This window comes from Lucilia cuprina, chromosome 4 (genome assembly GCF_022045245.1).
Source record: "Lucilia cuprina isolate Lc7/37 chromosome 4, ASM2204524v1, whole genome shotgun sequence".
In the NCBI taxonomy this organism is placed as follows: Eukaryota; Metazoa; Arthropoda; class Insecta; order Diptera; family Calliphoridae; genus Lucilia; species Lucilia cuprina.
Window position 1 is genome coordinate 12,367,281 of NC_060952.1, and position 16,904 is coordinate 12,384,184.

General features: G+C 28.0%; 2 protein-coding genes and 2 non-coding genes across 9 annotated transcripts in view; 3 read left to right on the forward strand and 1 right to left on the reverse strand.

Annotated features, from left to right (window-relative positions):
* The window catches only part of LOC111684679, a 39,972-nt gene extending 35,531 nt beyond the window's left edge, over window positions 1-4,441 (forward strand). For all 5 annotated transcript variants that reach the window (XM_046949892.1, XM_046949890.1, XM_046949891.1 and 2 more), the window contains exons 4-5: window positions 1,642-1,752; window positions 2,862-4,441. In XM_046949892.1, coding sequence (XP_046805848.1) covers window positions 1,642-1,752; window positions 2,862-3,088 — 338 coding nt within the window. In that variant the 3' untranslated portion in view covers window positions 3,089-4,441. The remainder of the gene's footprint in view (window positions 1-1,641; window positions 1,753-2,861) is intronic.
* The window catches only part of LOC111684676 (RING finger protein 17), a 136,229-nt gene that overhangs the window by 52,165 nt on the left and 67,160 nt on the right, over window positions 1-16,904 (reverse strand). The window lies entirely within an intron of this gene.
* Window positions 6,680-6,751, forward strand: Trnap-ugg. Its single transcript has one exon. It is a non-coding gene; the product is annotated as a tRNA-Pro (tRNA).
* Trnap-ugg lies at window positions 8,459-8,530 on the forward strand. The gene has a single exon. It is a non-coding gene; the product is annotated as a tRNA-Pro (tRNA).

Consider the following 16,904-nt stretch of genomic DNA (forward strand, 5'->3'; position numbering starts at 1 on the left):
TTATGCAACCTTAGACAAAACGTAACAATAACAACATATAGTTCTGAGACTGAATACCAGATTACGTATAAAGCTTTGTGCTGTTTTTGTTTTGATATTGCTAATATCAGGGATAGAAAATTGTATGTGAGAAATTAAGCAGGTATGGGAAAAAATATAAATGCTAATTGTTTGTTATTTGTAATACTGGTTTCAATGACTATTTTTGGTATCTCTTCGTTCTTCTAAACATAATTTTTGAATATTCTGTTATATTTATCAGAAGGTACTTTTTAAAGGGTCTTTGTTTGGTACTTTTTGAACTTTTAATAATATTTAACCTAAGAAAGGAAACTGTTTGAAATAACACTTCTAAAATGAATGTCATTCGAATGGTACTTTTTTAGTAGTAATTGCATGAAAATCTATAAAAGGAAAGTTTCTGGTACATTTTTATCTCAAATTGGTATTTTGTTGATTTTTTTAATATGGTAAAAAAGATGATTTAAAAGTTCTTTTTCAACCACAATGAAGATTCGTTATAGACGAATATAAATGTCTAACTTCTTTTTATATTACTCTATTTTTATAACGACATTTTCCCTAAACATTTAAATTGTAAATGTAACCTGCCTTCAACGAAGGACATACTATTTTCCAATAGGCAGTACAATAATATTGTTTGTGCAATTGTAGTCAGGCTGTTGCATTTGTTAGTGTTTATGTCAACAACATTTAATAAAAAGAACTGTTGTCTTCTGGCTGCAAATTTGTTGGAGTTTTTTTTTACAAAAACGAAATCCTGTTTTTTATCTTGTCTGAATTACGTTTTGCTGGTTCGTTCATTGCAACAGCAAGCGCAAAATCAATTCTTTTTAATTTGTAGATTTTCCAGTAAATAAATGCATTTTTCATTTACTCCTGCTGCTTGGAAAAAAAGAAAAACTATTATAAAAAAATATTCCGAATATTTTTGACTAAAATATTTTTTACGAGCAAATTTGAAGTGCATTCACTCGTAAATTCATTTATTAATAGACTTTATACGATGACGATAGCAGGCGGCAAGCCGGCTTGATGTCCGACGACATATGTATATGTACAATGCTATAACATTTGTAGTATAAGTTGTTTAAAGGGGGGGTAGGAGATACATGATTGTGACCAGTGTATGATTTGATTGTTTCTTTGTTTTTGTATGGTTTCAATTTCGTTTTTAGTTCTTTAGGAAATTTTTTACAATATTGTTGAGGTATATTCTTTTTTTTTTTTTTTGAGAAACGCGGTTGACTTTTTTACCAAGTTTGTTAAAAATACGCGAATTCACACAAAACAAATGCATTTGACACTTTTCATGCATATACAACAATACACTAACAGAATTGAGGTTTATTAGTATGTAAGATTGCTACTCTTGCAACTAGCACCAGGATCATTTAGTGCGTTGCTGTTTATTTGTTTATTCCGTCCTGATTTGTTTTTTTTTATTTATTTCCATTTTTTATCGGTCAACAAAACCAATTATGTCGAGGAGTTGTTATGTTTCCACTACGTTATATACTGCATAAAAGCAGAATTTTGAATTTAAATTTATTATTTTCTTTTTTTATTTAATTTTTATTAATTGTAATGTTATATTCGTCTCTATTCCAATGCCTTTAGGACGTCCTGGTGTTGATTATCCCATACTCTCTGCTATTCCATATACAAACTTTTATTGTGATGAACAACCATATCCAGGATTTTTTGCTGATATGGAGACCAGATGCCAGGGTAAGTAATTGCAAGGAGAGTTGTAATGGATATTAGGAACATCTTTTAAATTCATTTCATTTCGCTTTGTCTAGTATACAGTCTAGTATAGTGTATAGTCTATAAATTAGTCTAATGTCTAGTCTGTAGTCTGTCTATAGTCTAGTCTATAGTCTAATCTATAGTTTAATATATATTCTAGTCTATAGTTTAGTCTATAGTCTAGTCTATAGTCTGGTATATAGTGTAATCTACAGTCTAATCTATAGTCTAGTCTATAGTCTAATTTTTAGTCTAGTGTATGACCTAGTCTATGATCTAGTCTGAATTCTATGTAGTATGGTATAGTCTTTAGTCTAGTCTGTAGTCTAGCCTATAGTCTAGTCAAGTCTATAGTCAAGTCAATAGTCTAGTATATAGTTTAGTCTACAGCCTAGTCTATAGTCTATTCTACATGATAGTCTTTAATATAGTCCATAGTTTATAGTTTATAGTGTAGTTTATTCTATGGTCTATTCTATAGCCTAGTCTATAGTTTATTCTATAGCCTAGTCTAAAATCTAGTCTCTAGTCTAGTCTATAGTCTAGTCTAAAGTCTAGTATACAGTCTAGTCCATAGTCTAGTCTATAGTCTAGTCTATAGTCTAGTCTATATTCTAGTCTATAGTCTAGTCTATAGTCTAGTCTATAGTCTAGTCTATAGTCTTGTCTATGATCTAGTCTATAGTCTAGTCTATAGTCTAGTCTATAGTCTAGTCTATAGTCAAGTCTATAGTCTAGTCTATAGTCTAGTCTATAGTCTAGTCTATAGTCTATAGTCTAGTCTATAGTCTAGTCTATAGTCTAGTCTATAGTCTAGTCTATAGTCTAGTCTATAGTCTAGTCTATAGTCTAGTCTATAGTCTAGTCTATAGTGTAGACTATAGTCAGACTATAGACGGCCTATGGACAAGTGTGTAGTCTAGTATGTAAAATAGTCCAGTGGTAGGTTCCTTTGGCGTTGTTAAACTGATTGTTAAGATTAGTTCAGTATTATTATTTCTTCAATGAAAAGTATATTAATAATAATAAAAATAATAATAGGAAAAATTCAAAATTTATAAAAATCTTTTCTTTTTCACCATTTACAGGCTGGCATTATTGTGACATCGATGGACGTCAGGCTTCATTTCTTTGCCCCAATGGCACACAATTTTCTCAGGCCGTTTTCGTATGTGACTGGTGGTTTAATGTACGCTGTGATTTATCACCACGCCTCTATGCCATCAATGCTCGTTTATATCAACGTCCAAAAGTGAATCCCACCCGACCACATCGTATTATAACAAAAGAATTAGTAGATGATATTTTTAATTAAAATTACAAATCGCATTCCCTTAAAAAAAAGGCGTAAACACAATTTGAGAAGAGTGATTGTGTGATTTTTTTTCGGTGCTAAATAAATTTGCAGTTTTGTGTGTTATAAATTCGAATAATACAAAAAAATTAAAAAATCTTAAGATATAACTATTACGTTCCATTTCACCTCAAATTGTGTTTACTTAGTAATTAAAATAAGAAAAATGTAAATATTAAAATTAATTACATTTAAATATTTTAAAAGCACAGTTGATAATGAATCTAAAATTAAGCAGACGATAAATTTTCATTATATCAAGATCAGCTTACTGATCTTTACTGTTAACAATGATTTTATAAAATTTTTCAGTGGAAGTTCTGTAAGAGAGATTATATAACTAATAAGAAAAATTGTGAACCCACCATAAAATCTATAAGGGACATTTATTCTCGATTCTATCCAATCTTTTACAGAAAGAAAGTGCAAACTTGTAATTGATGTTTCGCCAATTATAATTACTTGTAATTGAGATTCACCCATTTAATTACTTGTAATTTTAGTATTTCTAATTAAAATTACATGTAATTTAATGTGGAAAATCACAAAACCAAGTAATTGCAATTGGAAATAATTCAATTACAAGTAATTGTACTTGTAATTTGCATAACTTCAATTACAATTCCATATGGTCCTCTTTTATGCACCCGTTTCGCCAATAGCAGTGAAATTTTAATTCCCTCGAAGATTGATATCGTGAATTTGCTGTAAACAATGCATTCACAATAGTTTATTTTCATTGTTTCACATCAAAAAAGTAAGTGAAATAAAAAAGCAAAAGGAATCAATATTTCAAAATTGTGAATTGTTCTCTGTTATTTCTCGCGCCTTTTCTAATCTTTCTAAAAGAAGTTTTTTTTTTTAATTCAGAATGGAAAAATGGGTTTAAGTTGTTTTCTAAGAAGTGCTAATTATATTACACAGTTTAAGATGTTATAAAAAACATTCAATTGAGTATTTCTTTTTTCTTTTATATATAAAATATTTACTATTAAGTTAATTTTAGTGCAATATTTGTGTAAATTGATAAATTAATGTAAAATGGTGGCGCTACACCTATTTTTCGGCAAATCTATATTATAATAAAATGAAAATTTTATTTTATATAACTTTAATACTTGATATTTAGATTTTTTTGTTTTAAGTTGATAAAAAAATAACATACTTTGACATTCAAAGTAAAAATCCACGTGTTTTTGTAAATAAAATGTATTAAATTTATATACAATATTTTAAATTCTGTATGTATTTTGTAATGTGTAATATTATCATATTAATAAATAATAAATTGTGTTCCCTTATAATTTAAAAACATAATTAAAATATAAAATAAATAATTTTAGAAATAAAAACAAATTTTAGATGAGTTTTATTATGGAAATTTTCAACACATTTTGATTATAATGTAGAGTGTTACATGCGACTATACCATTTGTCGTATTTAAGTATGAATTAGATTTTTACTCCTAAGTGTGTTTTTGAATGAAATCATAAATTATGTACTGATCATTAGTTTAGCTCATTCTATCCGGAATGCTTACTGCAAAGCCCGGATCGAATACCGGCACTATAACCCTTTAATCAATTACAGGCTGACAAAAAGTCAGAAACCATCGACCAAAGTATACTCTTCTAAATAATACGATTCAGAATTTTTCCATAACATCAGATTTGTCAGATATCCTTAGCATACATATATTGGATGCATAATATCAGTGTATAGTAACCTATATTTATAAAATTTGTATAATAAAGTTTATCATCTATCTGTTCCTTGTTCCTTCTTTAAAATATCATAATTTATAATTTGAAACTACAGAAATTTCTGAAATTATAAAATACAATTCCGAGTCAGGATAGCACAGTCTTAAAACAAGTATACTCAGATATCTGGTTCAAAAAAAAAAAAAAAAAAGCTTGTGTGAATGTATAGTCCGGCATAGCCGACCATACCCTACATGTTAAAAATGAAGATTATTTATTATATAATATTTGTTTTTTAACTTAATTCGGGAATATTTTTACTTATTTTTGACCAAAAAAGATTTTTTACAAGAGGGCTCAAAGTAGAGTAGAGGAAAATATGGGCCTATCCTTATAAATGTTGGTAGATGAATCCACTTCAACTTCAAAGTTACTTATATAAAACTTTAAATTGTTATTAGTGTTTATAGGTGAATTTTGACCTTCTAGTCATTCTCTGAGGGGAGTTTGTATGGGGGCTAGGTGAAATAATGGACCGATTTTATCCATTTTCAATAGGCTTCGTCCTTGGAGTACGTGCCAAATTATATTGACATATATTGTCATATATTTTGGAAATAACGATTTTGGTTATATGTATATGAAACGCTATAGCTTTTTTTATGACATCTTGAGGTGAAATTCATCGGCATTAAAATAAGTTTGCACCTAGATCTTTGGATGAACCCAACGTTACCGAATTTGATAGATACATTTTCTAGTAAAAAGTCTGATTTTGCTAAGGGAGAGTTAAAGTGAATTATGATCCAATTATGAATGTTTAGATAATTTCTAAAGATCATTTTTTATGGACCCAGTAAAAAAAGAACTTCCAAAAAAGCGAAAAAGAAGTAAAATTTACTTGGAAGTACTGAAAAAGACCTGAAGAAGTGATGATTTTAACACAGACTTGTCATAGGAGGGATGTCTTTTTATTTGATTCTAAACTCACTTCATCTGAAGGAAGTAATTTTTATGTTCTTTTTTGGAAGTTATTAGGAATTCTAATTGACTCATATAATATTAACATAAATAAATTAAAAGCATTTATCAATTAAATCCAAAATAAAATTGGTTTAATTCAAAAAATTTCAGTACAAAAAAATAGGTATTATTTTCGCTTTTTTCGAAGTCAATTAACAGTACCATTTACTAAAGAAGGTAAAAAAGTTCATTTAGTGCTACTTTTGAATAGTTGATTAAGGGTTTTTTTTTTTTGAAGTAATTCGTTTAATTTTTGCTGGGGAGGTTAACTTCTGGGTGAATAAATCATACATAGTAGTAGTAGTAGTAGTATTTGGAAGAATGACATACAACGATACGACATCCATTGCGAATTGGACAAATATATTCAAGAATACTAATTTTTATGGCGGAATATTTATTTGGGGTTAGGTTAACCCATATTGTTAATTTTTAAATCATACTTCTTTACTTTTCAATAAAAATCTTCTAGAGTTAAAGATTTTAGTCAAACCAAAATTATTTTATTTTGTATTGTTTTATTAATTAAAAACGATATTTTTTTATAAAACTCACTTAAATATGCAACAGTTTTGTATTTTTTAAATATTGTAAAACCTATAGTGAGTGTTTAGGCCTTAATAATATAATTCCAATAAAGATTGTATTTGGAATAAAAAGATTGTTGCTTGTTTTGCTTACAAAAAATAGTTTTCTAGTCTTTTATAACGAGATGAAAAATGTATAAAACTTTTACATATGTTGCTATTGTTAGTACCATGAATAAGGCTAACAACAATGCAGTGTTGTGGCTAAAATAATTTGTTTGTTTGACTACATGCATGAGGCTCAATGGTCTAGGGGTATGATTCTCGCTTTGGGTGCGAGAGGTCCCGGGTTCAAATCCCGGTTGAGCCCAGTTGCTTTTTTTATTGTGTTTTTATTAATTATTATGATAAAATTTTATATTTTTTATATTTCAATATATATAAACAGTTATCGTTTGTTTCAAGAAATTTAGAATACGACTTTTAATTTTATAAATGATTTATAAATTAAATATACATATAATAAAATTGGATTTAAAATGTGACTATCTAAGCAAAAACATAGTAATGCATTTACTAAACAAATTTCTTTTTAATGACTACAACATATCCCCTGCATTACTTAGAAAAAGTCTAGTAATGACTTATAAATAATATTTTATGAAAGTGCTTTTTGTTTTCAACCCAAACGTAAAAATAAATATTTGTTGAATACTTTTAATAATTCCTTATTTGCGGGCGATCTTAGTAAGTACTTATATAACTTCCTACTTGTAAGCGAGCGTGGTAAGTAATTTTTTCCAATATCATCCTCGCGTTAAAACAATGAATTAGGAAAATTTTAGGACTTTATGGCCTTATTTTTCAATGTAATTAATATTTTATAACAATTAGTTCATAATGACCCCGCAAAAACTTTCATTACCAGGTAAGGGATTAATATGCTCAAATTAACTTGCACATTAACATTTTAAGTCTTTATTTTAACATGACGATGTCATTGGAGGCAAGTACACACCATAATCGCATACAGCTTCAGTATCCTTACGCAAAAGCTGACTTATGATTAAGATACTTATTTGTTTATGTTACAAGTTATCAATAAGACGTTATAACCGTACAGAACGGCATGTTCTGATTACATCGAAGCCATTACCAAGTTTTTTACTGGATATGGGTAATGACCGGTCCTAATTCAAAGGTAAATCAATTTCTTTAAAATCATTTAAAGCATGACCATAGAAGTTATTTTATACTCGAAAATAACTAAAGAGACAAAATGTATTTATACAAATGATACGAATAAACATATCGTTATATGAAATCCATATAACGATATGTTTATTCGTAAGTTACAAAAAAAATCAAAATCGACTATATTTTAAAATGTTGGACTCCTACAATTAATATGAACGTCCCTATCAAATAAATTCTAAACGGTTGCGTTCTAAAATTAACTTAAAACTGTGAAATGTTATAAGTTGTCATCAAATAAAACCAAAATGGCATTTTTAGCGAATCTTTGTAATTTAGAGATTATTTTAACAGATTTAGAATTTTTCAAAGAAAAATTCCAACTTTCGAAAATGTTTATGAAAATAAAGAAGTCTTATGGCTTTCATGTTTCGGCCTATTTGACCAACAAAACCCGATTTAAATTTAGTTGAAAATGTTAAAACTTACTAATTTTTTAATGTAACTTACGCCCTTTTGGTTTTCAGAAAAAACACATTCTCAAGAGCGTATGTTTCATATCTCCGTAAGTAAAACAAAAACCGCAAATTTTTTATCAAATAATAATTTGTAAATAAAAAATAAGTTAAACTTGAGAAAATTTTAAAAATTTTTTGTTTATTTAACTTTTTTTATACGGTTTTTTACTTCTCCTGAAACATTTGTTTAATGTGACTTTTTGGATTTCAAATGACGATACATATATATAATTTGTATCTTTTAAAAATTATTTATTTGCAGATACAAGATCTTTTGTTTTAAATATATTTAAAATTAAAATTTATTTTTAAAACAAAGCAATCTTTAATTTAAGATAGCATATTTTGACGGCCATCTTACAAGAGGCTCAATGGTCTAGGGGTATGATTCTCGCTTTGGGTGCGAGAGGTCCCGGGTTCAAATCCCGGTTGAGCCCAATTTTTTTATATTTTCAAATTGAATAATGGATTTGTTTAAAATTTTATAGTAGATAAAAATTAACAAAAATTAACCTCGTATACAATTTGTTAAAGTTATTAACAAAAAACTGCAACGGTTTGTTTAAACTTTAAACAAAACAATAAAACAAATTGTTTCATCAAATTTTCATTGTTTACACCAACCTATAATGAAGATCACAATTGTTAATTGTCTTTTTTCAACATATAATTTACCACAAATTTGTTGATTAACAACATTAAAAAAAGATAGAGAAAAGACATAACTGACCTCTGCCCAATTTTAAACACGCCCTCCCAGCATGTTGTTGGAGGTAAAATGGTATGATGTTTGTTTTCAAAGTTTAATATTAACAAAAACTTTTGTATTATTTTTTTGTTTATTATAAAGCATTGTTTGTTAAGTACCACAACAAAATATTTCAATGATTATTTGTTGTAACCAACAGTTTGTTTATAATAATAATATAGTTTTGAGTTTTTCTTCTTATTGTTTTCTTAAACATTATGAATTATTAAATTGATAAAATTTTAAAATAGTGTATTAAAATTTTCTTTGCTTTAACACTAAAAAACCTATGCATTAGTGTGTTCCGTGGACCATATTTTATAGGACACTTTCGTCTGTGTTACTTTAATACAAATTTTTGAGAATTAAAAAAACAGATTATATGAAGAATTTAGTGAAGATTTACACAACAATCTCTTTAATGTACTAAATACGAGAAAAATAAAAAAGGGCCTATACTTTGTTTGTAATAATTTCGAACTTGTTCTCAAAATATGCCTTTGTCTCAAGTTCGTTACCAGGGTTGAATTTTAATGTTTATTTTGGACCAGATAACTATCTGGATGAAATGTTTAAGAATTAAATCTTTACTGAAATTCTAGGATGTTATTGTGGAAACAGATCCAAAATCTATAAAATCATAATCTTTTCTACATTTTTGTTTAATTTTTACAAATTAAAATTATAGTCATTAAAAACTTACCAAAAGTCGAGGATATTCATAAATATCTTACCTGAAAAAAAATATCTTAAAAATCTTGACATCGAAAGAAAATATTTCAAGACAAAATAAAAACCTCACAATAGAAAATTAAAAAAAGCTATTCTTATTTGTAATTCTTTAACGAGTGAAAATCGGTGTAAACTTACTTACTTACTTCATCTTGTACAAATTTTTAAGAGCTACAAATTTTTAAAATTTATATCTATAATATATTGAACTTCTGTCATAATCGAACAGTTAAATTAGTAAAACACTAGCTTTTTTATATCTTGGGACTGTTAGTGTTAATTTTAACTGTTTAAAAGGTCAATGTTAAACTACAACATCAAGGGTAAATTATATTTGAAAAGAAAATTTTATGCATTCATATAAATGAAAAAAACCTTTAGCTGCTATTTTCTTTTGAAGAAAAGTACAAAGCAAACTAACATTTAAATTCAATTTATAAGCAAAAAGAATGTCTACCATAAACCAGATTTATTCACAAGTAGCTATAACTTGTAAGCATCGCTACACTTTTCCGAATATATAAATTTTAGTATTTACTTCATATGAGATGTGTAATCTATCTATCTATCTATCTATCTATCTATCTATCTATCTATCTATCTATCTATCTATCTATCTATCTATCTATCTATCTATCTATCTATCTATCTATCTATCTATCTATCTATCTATCTATCTATATCCATCTATCTATCTATCTATCTATCTATCTATCTATCTATCTATCTATCTATCTATCTATCTATCTATCTATCTATCTATCTATCTATCTATCTATCTATCTATCTATCTATCTATCTACCTATCTATCTATCTATCTATCTATCTATCTATCTATCTATCTATCTATCTATACATCCATCTATCTATCTATCTATCTATCTATCTATCTATCTATCTATCTATCTATCTATCTATCTATCTATCTATCTATCTATCTATCTATCTATCTATCTATCTATCTATCTATCTATCTATCTATCTATCTATCTATCTATCTATATATCTATCCAAGAAATAAATAAAAAAACAAACACACATTATCTTTCATGTATATATATAAAGAAAATTAAAAAAAAAAATAAATAATAAATTCTGAGCCTTTGACTTTGTTGAAAATGTTACGTTTTCCTTTCTCACCTTTTAGTTGGAAATGTTTCTCTATTTTTATTTATCATTTTTCAATTATAAATACTTGCAACAATTTGTTTGTTTAGTCAACAGCATATTATTGCTGCTGTTGACAACTATTAATATCGATAAAAATAAAAATAAATCACAAATAAGTAAAACACCACCATTACTTTTTTTGCACAACTTTTGAAAAGGTCAAAGCTAAAAAATAAATATAGGAAAACTTATTTCAAATTGCTAGAAAACTTTAAAACCAAATAAATTTGCATTTAACAAATATTGTTTTTAACGTTTTTTTTTGGGTTGAATAATTTTTATATTACAACAGAATAGAAAAATCGTATGTAAAATGTTTTAAATAACATGCAAAGGAATGGTAATGTTAAAAGATTAGTTAACATGAATACATTTGATGGACACTCCTTTGAAATTTGAATACTAGGTTAAGAACTTTAAATTGAATATTTCTATTTAGTGATTAGCGGTTTTCACCGTATTGGATATATTACAACTTTTAACATAACATGAGCTCAGGTGACTTTTTTTCAGGGGATCCAACTGTTGAGGGACTAGGTGAAATAGTAGGTTAATTTCGTCCTTGGATCAAGGAAAAAGGATGTTTCAAATGTTATCACATTATCTTAATAATTACGACCTGTATTGAGAGCACAAGTTTTACATGGAGCCAAAGACGAACTGACATAGCTTAATAGAGTCAGAAAGTGAATATATTGGTATCGATATCAGCTCCAGCGGATGAGCTGATGTTCAGTTAGGCAAAGAAACAAAGAAGCAAAATGAAAGTACTTTCTGAAAAATATTAGATTTTTTTTGTAATTTTTGGATTTAGTTTCATTTTTTAATACACAACTTTAATATTTTAATAAGCATTTCTACCCACAACTTTTATGCAGCACATTTTTATTACAGTAAACTGCAAAAAGCGCCTCATAAACGGTCATGTTAGACCCATAAAAACGCTTAGTTATACATAAAAGTGAGTGGAAATAATTATAAATTCATTAACACTTTAAATATTTACATATGTAAAACTAAAAAGTAACAAATCAAAAAGTTCATTTATGGAAAAAAATAAAAGTTTATCACACAAAGTAATAAATTTATACAAAAAAATGCATCTTCTCTTTTCCCATTTTAGTTTTATGACATTGAAATCCAACAACAACAACAAAAAAGTAATAAAGAAAGAAGAAAACTAAACAAGTTTGCTATAAAAATTGTCAATGACTTTTCAAAAGAAAATACAAAATGACAAACATGTCAGTGCATTTGATAACAAATAAGCCGCTCATAAAATAAATTATATTTAAAGTAAACAAAGAAGCAACCAGAGACCTGAAGCATAGCTTGTCTGGAAATTATGGTGGGGCTGGAGTGGCTGGCAAACCAACATAAAACTGAAAGTTAGCTTATGAATGCAACTTTTAGGTGATTTGCTAAAATAGTATTTGATTTGAATAACATGCAACTAATGGTATAATGTTTGTGCATCTCCTTCTTTATTATTATTTATCTTTCATTTTAATAGCATTTTAATTTTTGAATCAAATAAAAACATTAGTTCATGAATAATGTACGTTTTAAAAAATAAACACGATGTGTTAACGAGAAAGATCATCAAGTGGGGGTCAGTTAGCAAATGTTTTATTGCATGTATTTTTGCAACATTTATAGTTTGTTGAACAAGTGCTTTTTTGGTAGCAGGCATTGAACGTAGCACCGTCACGCATTTAACCTCAACACTATCATCTACTTCATCATATATAGATTAACGTGCAACATGTGCTGCAATTCAAAGTGGCAACAGTTTCAATATAAACGTTTGCATTATCTTTAGTTTTGTATGCAATGAAATGAAAAATAAAGTGCGTTGGAAAAATTAAAAAAAAAATAAAATAATTATTTACAAATTATTTGCTCTAGAAATATTATAAAACCATAAAAACTTTATTGCAGCATTAAATAAAAACAAGTTAGAGTTCTATTTTTATAGATTAAACTTTTATAGATTTAAAATTAAATCAGGACGCTGCGTGTTTCATTGTAGTTTTAATATTAAAATTAATAAAAGTATCAGTTGAAGACTGAAATGGTCTACAAAAATACCTTTTAGAGGTCGTATCGAATTTTTGCTCATATCTCTATTATTTATGGACCAATTTTGTTTATTTTAAATAACTGACAGAATTATTGAAGATTTCAACCCTGAAGATTTCTGGGGTCTTCAGACAGACACCCCCTGAGGGCATGTTACCTTAATGAATGACCCCATCTTGGTGTTACTGCAATCCCTGGTAAAAGAGTGCATCTAGTCAGCTGGGACTATAAAGTGGTTAGTCATTTCACTCCTTGTACATTCTTTGATATGATTTTAATGGGATCGAACCAGAGAACCACATAATCAGTAGGTCGAAGTTCGTTCGGGACGGGACGAAAAGGGCACTTCACACAATCACACTTTACGTACGTAAAGCCTAATGAAAAAGTAAAATGTCAAATTTTCCATCCGCATTCTCTCTCAATGTGTGATTGTTTCATTACATATTGCGTTTAAACAAAATTTTGACAGATCATTTTACTTGTGTGATCGTGTAACGCCGGCTTAAAAGACAGTCATCCCTATCGCCAATAGAAGAAGTGAACATTTTGTTCCATTGAAACTTTCATTTCCTTGAAGGGAAAATTGGTATCGTGAACTTTTTGTGAACAATTCATTCACAATAGTTAAATTTTGTATGGAACAGCTGTTTAATGTTTATACTGGACTAAAAGCACAAAGGGACGGTATTGAGCCGTCACAAAAGCTCACGAAATGGTTGAAAAAGTCCATTAGGAGTATGACCCCGTTAAGTACTTCTACATGATTCATACAGACAGAAAAGCATAGCTTAATCGATTTCGTTACCAGATAAAGTCTAAATAAGTTTTGTTTTAAAAAGCCTATATTATTAGTTTATGAGTAACCAGAAGGCCCATCGTAAATGTGAAATATCATATTTTTGAGATATTTTAAAATTGTTTGGAACTTCGGTTTCGGGACAGAAATTTTTAAACATTCTCTATTAACAATAAAAAACAAAATTTGTTTAAAAACTTGAAGATCTAAGAAAATATTTGTTTGTAATAAGCATCACTTCCGGGCTTTCCGTTTTATCCAACCGAATATGGAAAGTTTTCTGAAACAATAAATAATCTAACCAAAAATTGTCATCCCCTTACAAATAGACAAAGAAATAAATTATTTTTAAACAAACATAAAAACTTTGTTTATTATTTAAACACATTTTGGAACCACTAAGTAGTATGTTGTTCATACAACAATATACATATTTGTTCATCTTCAGAGTAAACAAATGATACATCATCATGTAGCAGATGCTGGACATTCATTATGTATGAATTATATACAATTTTATTAATTTAAAATATGTATATATATGAACATCACAAATTGCATTTCAACTTATTTTTTCTGTCGTTTATGTGTATTTTTTTTTTTACTCTTGGTATATTTTACTTTATCTTTAGAGTAAATTAATTAATTCACTGACATGTGTATCATTCCAAAATATTTAACCAAATTGCATTCATTGCCATATATCCCATTAAATGCAATGTTGCATACTCATACATGTGAAGAGAAAATAACCAACATGCAACAATAATAATAAATATGCATGTAGTATGCAACATGCTTAACATGGATTCATGGTTTGTAGTATATGAACTCGGATGTATATGTACATATTATAATAGTTATGTTTGATTTCCATGTTTCTTTTTTCGGTTATTGCATGATGAATTGTTGAACTGATTTTAGCCACATTTTAATGTCGACAAGTGTAGTGTCTGAGTTTGTTACGCATTAGGTCACTTTATTGAAATAATAATTTCTGTAGAATGTGAGATAACATAAAAATATGTATATATAATAACACAGACTGGAAGCGCTATATAAGAAAGTTTAGCAGAGTATTAAAAATGTCGATTGGAAACTCTAAATCTATATTTTTGTTAATTGGTAAATTTAAAAATCTTTGGTAAACAGTCAATAGAAAAGAATAGTTTGATATTTATTCTATTTTATAGCATTTTCTCATCGGAATCTAGTATATAGTATAATCTATATTCAAATCTAATAGTCTACTCTATTGTCTAGTATATAGTCTAGTATATAGTCTAGTCTATAGTCTAGTCTATAGTCTAGTCTATAGTCTAGTCTATAGTCTAGTCTTTAGTCTAGTCTATAGTCTAGTCTATAGTCTAGTCTATAGTCTAGTCTATAGTCTAGTCTATAGTCTAGTCTATAGTCTAGTCTATAGTCTAGTCTATAGTCTAGTCTATAGTCTAGTCTATAGTCTAGTCTATAGTCTAGTCTATAGTCCAGTCTATAGTCTAGTCTATAGTCTAGTCTATAGTCTAGTCTATAGTCTAGTCTATAGTCTAGTCTATAGTCTAGTCTATAGTCTAGTCTATAGTCTAGTCTATAGTCTAGTCTATAGTCTAGTCTATAGTCTAGTCTATAGTCTAGTCTATAGTCTAGTCTATAGTCTAGTCTATAGTCTAGTCTATAGTCTAGTCTATAGTCTAGTCTATAGTCTAGTCTATAGTCTAGTCTATAGTCTAGTCTATAGTCTAGTCTATAGTCTAGTCTATAGTCTAGTCTATAGTCTAGTCTATAGTCTAGTCTATAGTCTAGTCTCTATAGTCTAGTCTATAGTCTAGTCTATAGTCTAGTCTATAGTCTAGTCTATAGTCTAGTCTATAGTCTAGTCTATAGTCTAGTCTATAGTCTAGTCTATAGTCTAGTCTATAGTCTAGTCTATAGTCTAGTCTATAGTCTAGTCTATAGTCTAGTCTATAGTCTAGTCTATAGTCTAGTCTATAGTCTAGTCTATAGTCTAGTCTATAGTCTAGTCTATAGTCTAGTCTATAGTCTAGTCTATAGTCTAGTCTATAGTCTAGTCTATAGTCTAGTCTATAGTCTAGTCTATAGTCTAGTCTATAGTCTAGTCTATAGTCTAGTCTATAGTCTAGTCTATAGTCTAGTCTATAGTCTAGTCTATATAGTCTAGTCTATAGTCTAGTCTATAGTCTAGTCTATAGTCTAGTCTATAGTCTAGTCTATAGTCTAGTCTATAGTCTAGTCTATAGTCTAGTCTATAGTCTAGTCTATAGTCTAGTCTATAGTCTAGTCTATAGTCTAGTCTATAGTCTAGTCTATAGTCTAGTCTATAGTCTAGTCTATAGTCTAGTCTATAGTCTAGTCTATAGTCTAGTCTATAGTCTAGTCTATAGTCTAGTCTATAGTCTAGTCTATAGTCTAGTCTATAGTCTAGTCTATAGTCTAGTCTATAGTCTAGTCTATAGTCTAGTCTATAGTCTAGTCTATAGTCAAGTCTATAGTCTAGTCTATAGTCTAGTCTATAGTCTAGTCTATAGTCTAGTCTATAGTCTAGTCTATAGTCTAGTCCATAGTCTAATCTTTTCTATTGTATTCAAATCTATAGTCTAGTATATGGTCTAGTCTATAGTCTAGTCTATAGTCTAGTCTATAGTCTAGTCTATAGACTGGTCTATAGTCTAGTCTATAGTCTAGTTTAAAGTCAGTCTATAGTCTGTTCTAGTATATAATCTAGTCTATAGTTAAGTGTATTGTCTAGTCGATAATGTAGTCTAGTCCATATCCTAGTAGTGGTATAGTATATACAATATATACAATAGAGTATTCAAACGATTAATCGTAGTTCGGTTAATCGATTAATTTTTGACGATTAATCGTTCGAATAAATGAAAATTTTAAAATTTCAAATAACGAATAATCCGAATAATTTCTATCAATTAACCGATTAAGAAAAACTCACTATTTATCAGTAAAATTACTATGTATTTTCTACAAATTTAATATTTTTATAATAAATTTTCTTCTTTTCTTAATTTCTTAATCAATTTTCTATAATAAAGAAAATTTATTTGATGATTTTTAAAAAGAAATCATGGAAATAATTATATCGCTTTTATTTTTACAACCAATATTTTTGGGAACATTGTTGTGTTCTTAAGTATTTCTAATAAGTTTTCAGCAACAGTTATAGTTGCTGAAAACTTATGAATTCTAGAACTCGTTGAAACTCTTAAAAACAGTAATGTCTTTATATAGAAAATCATTTGACAT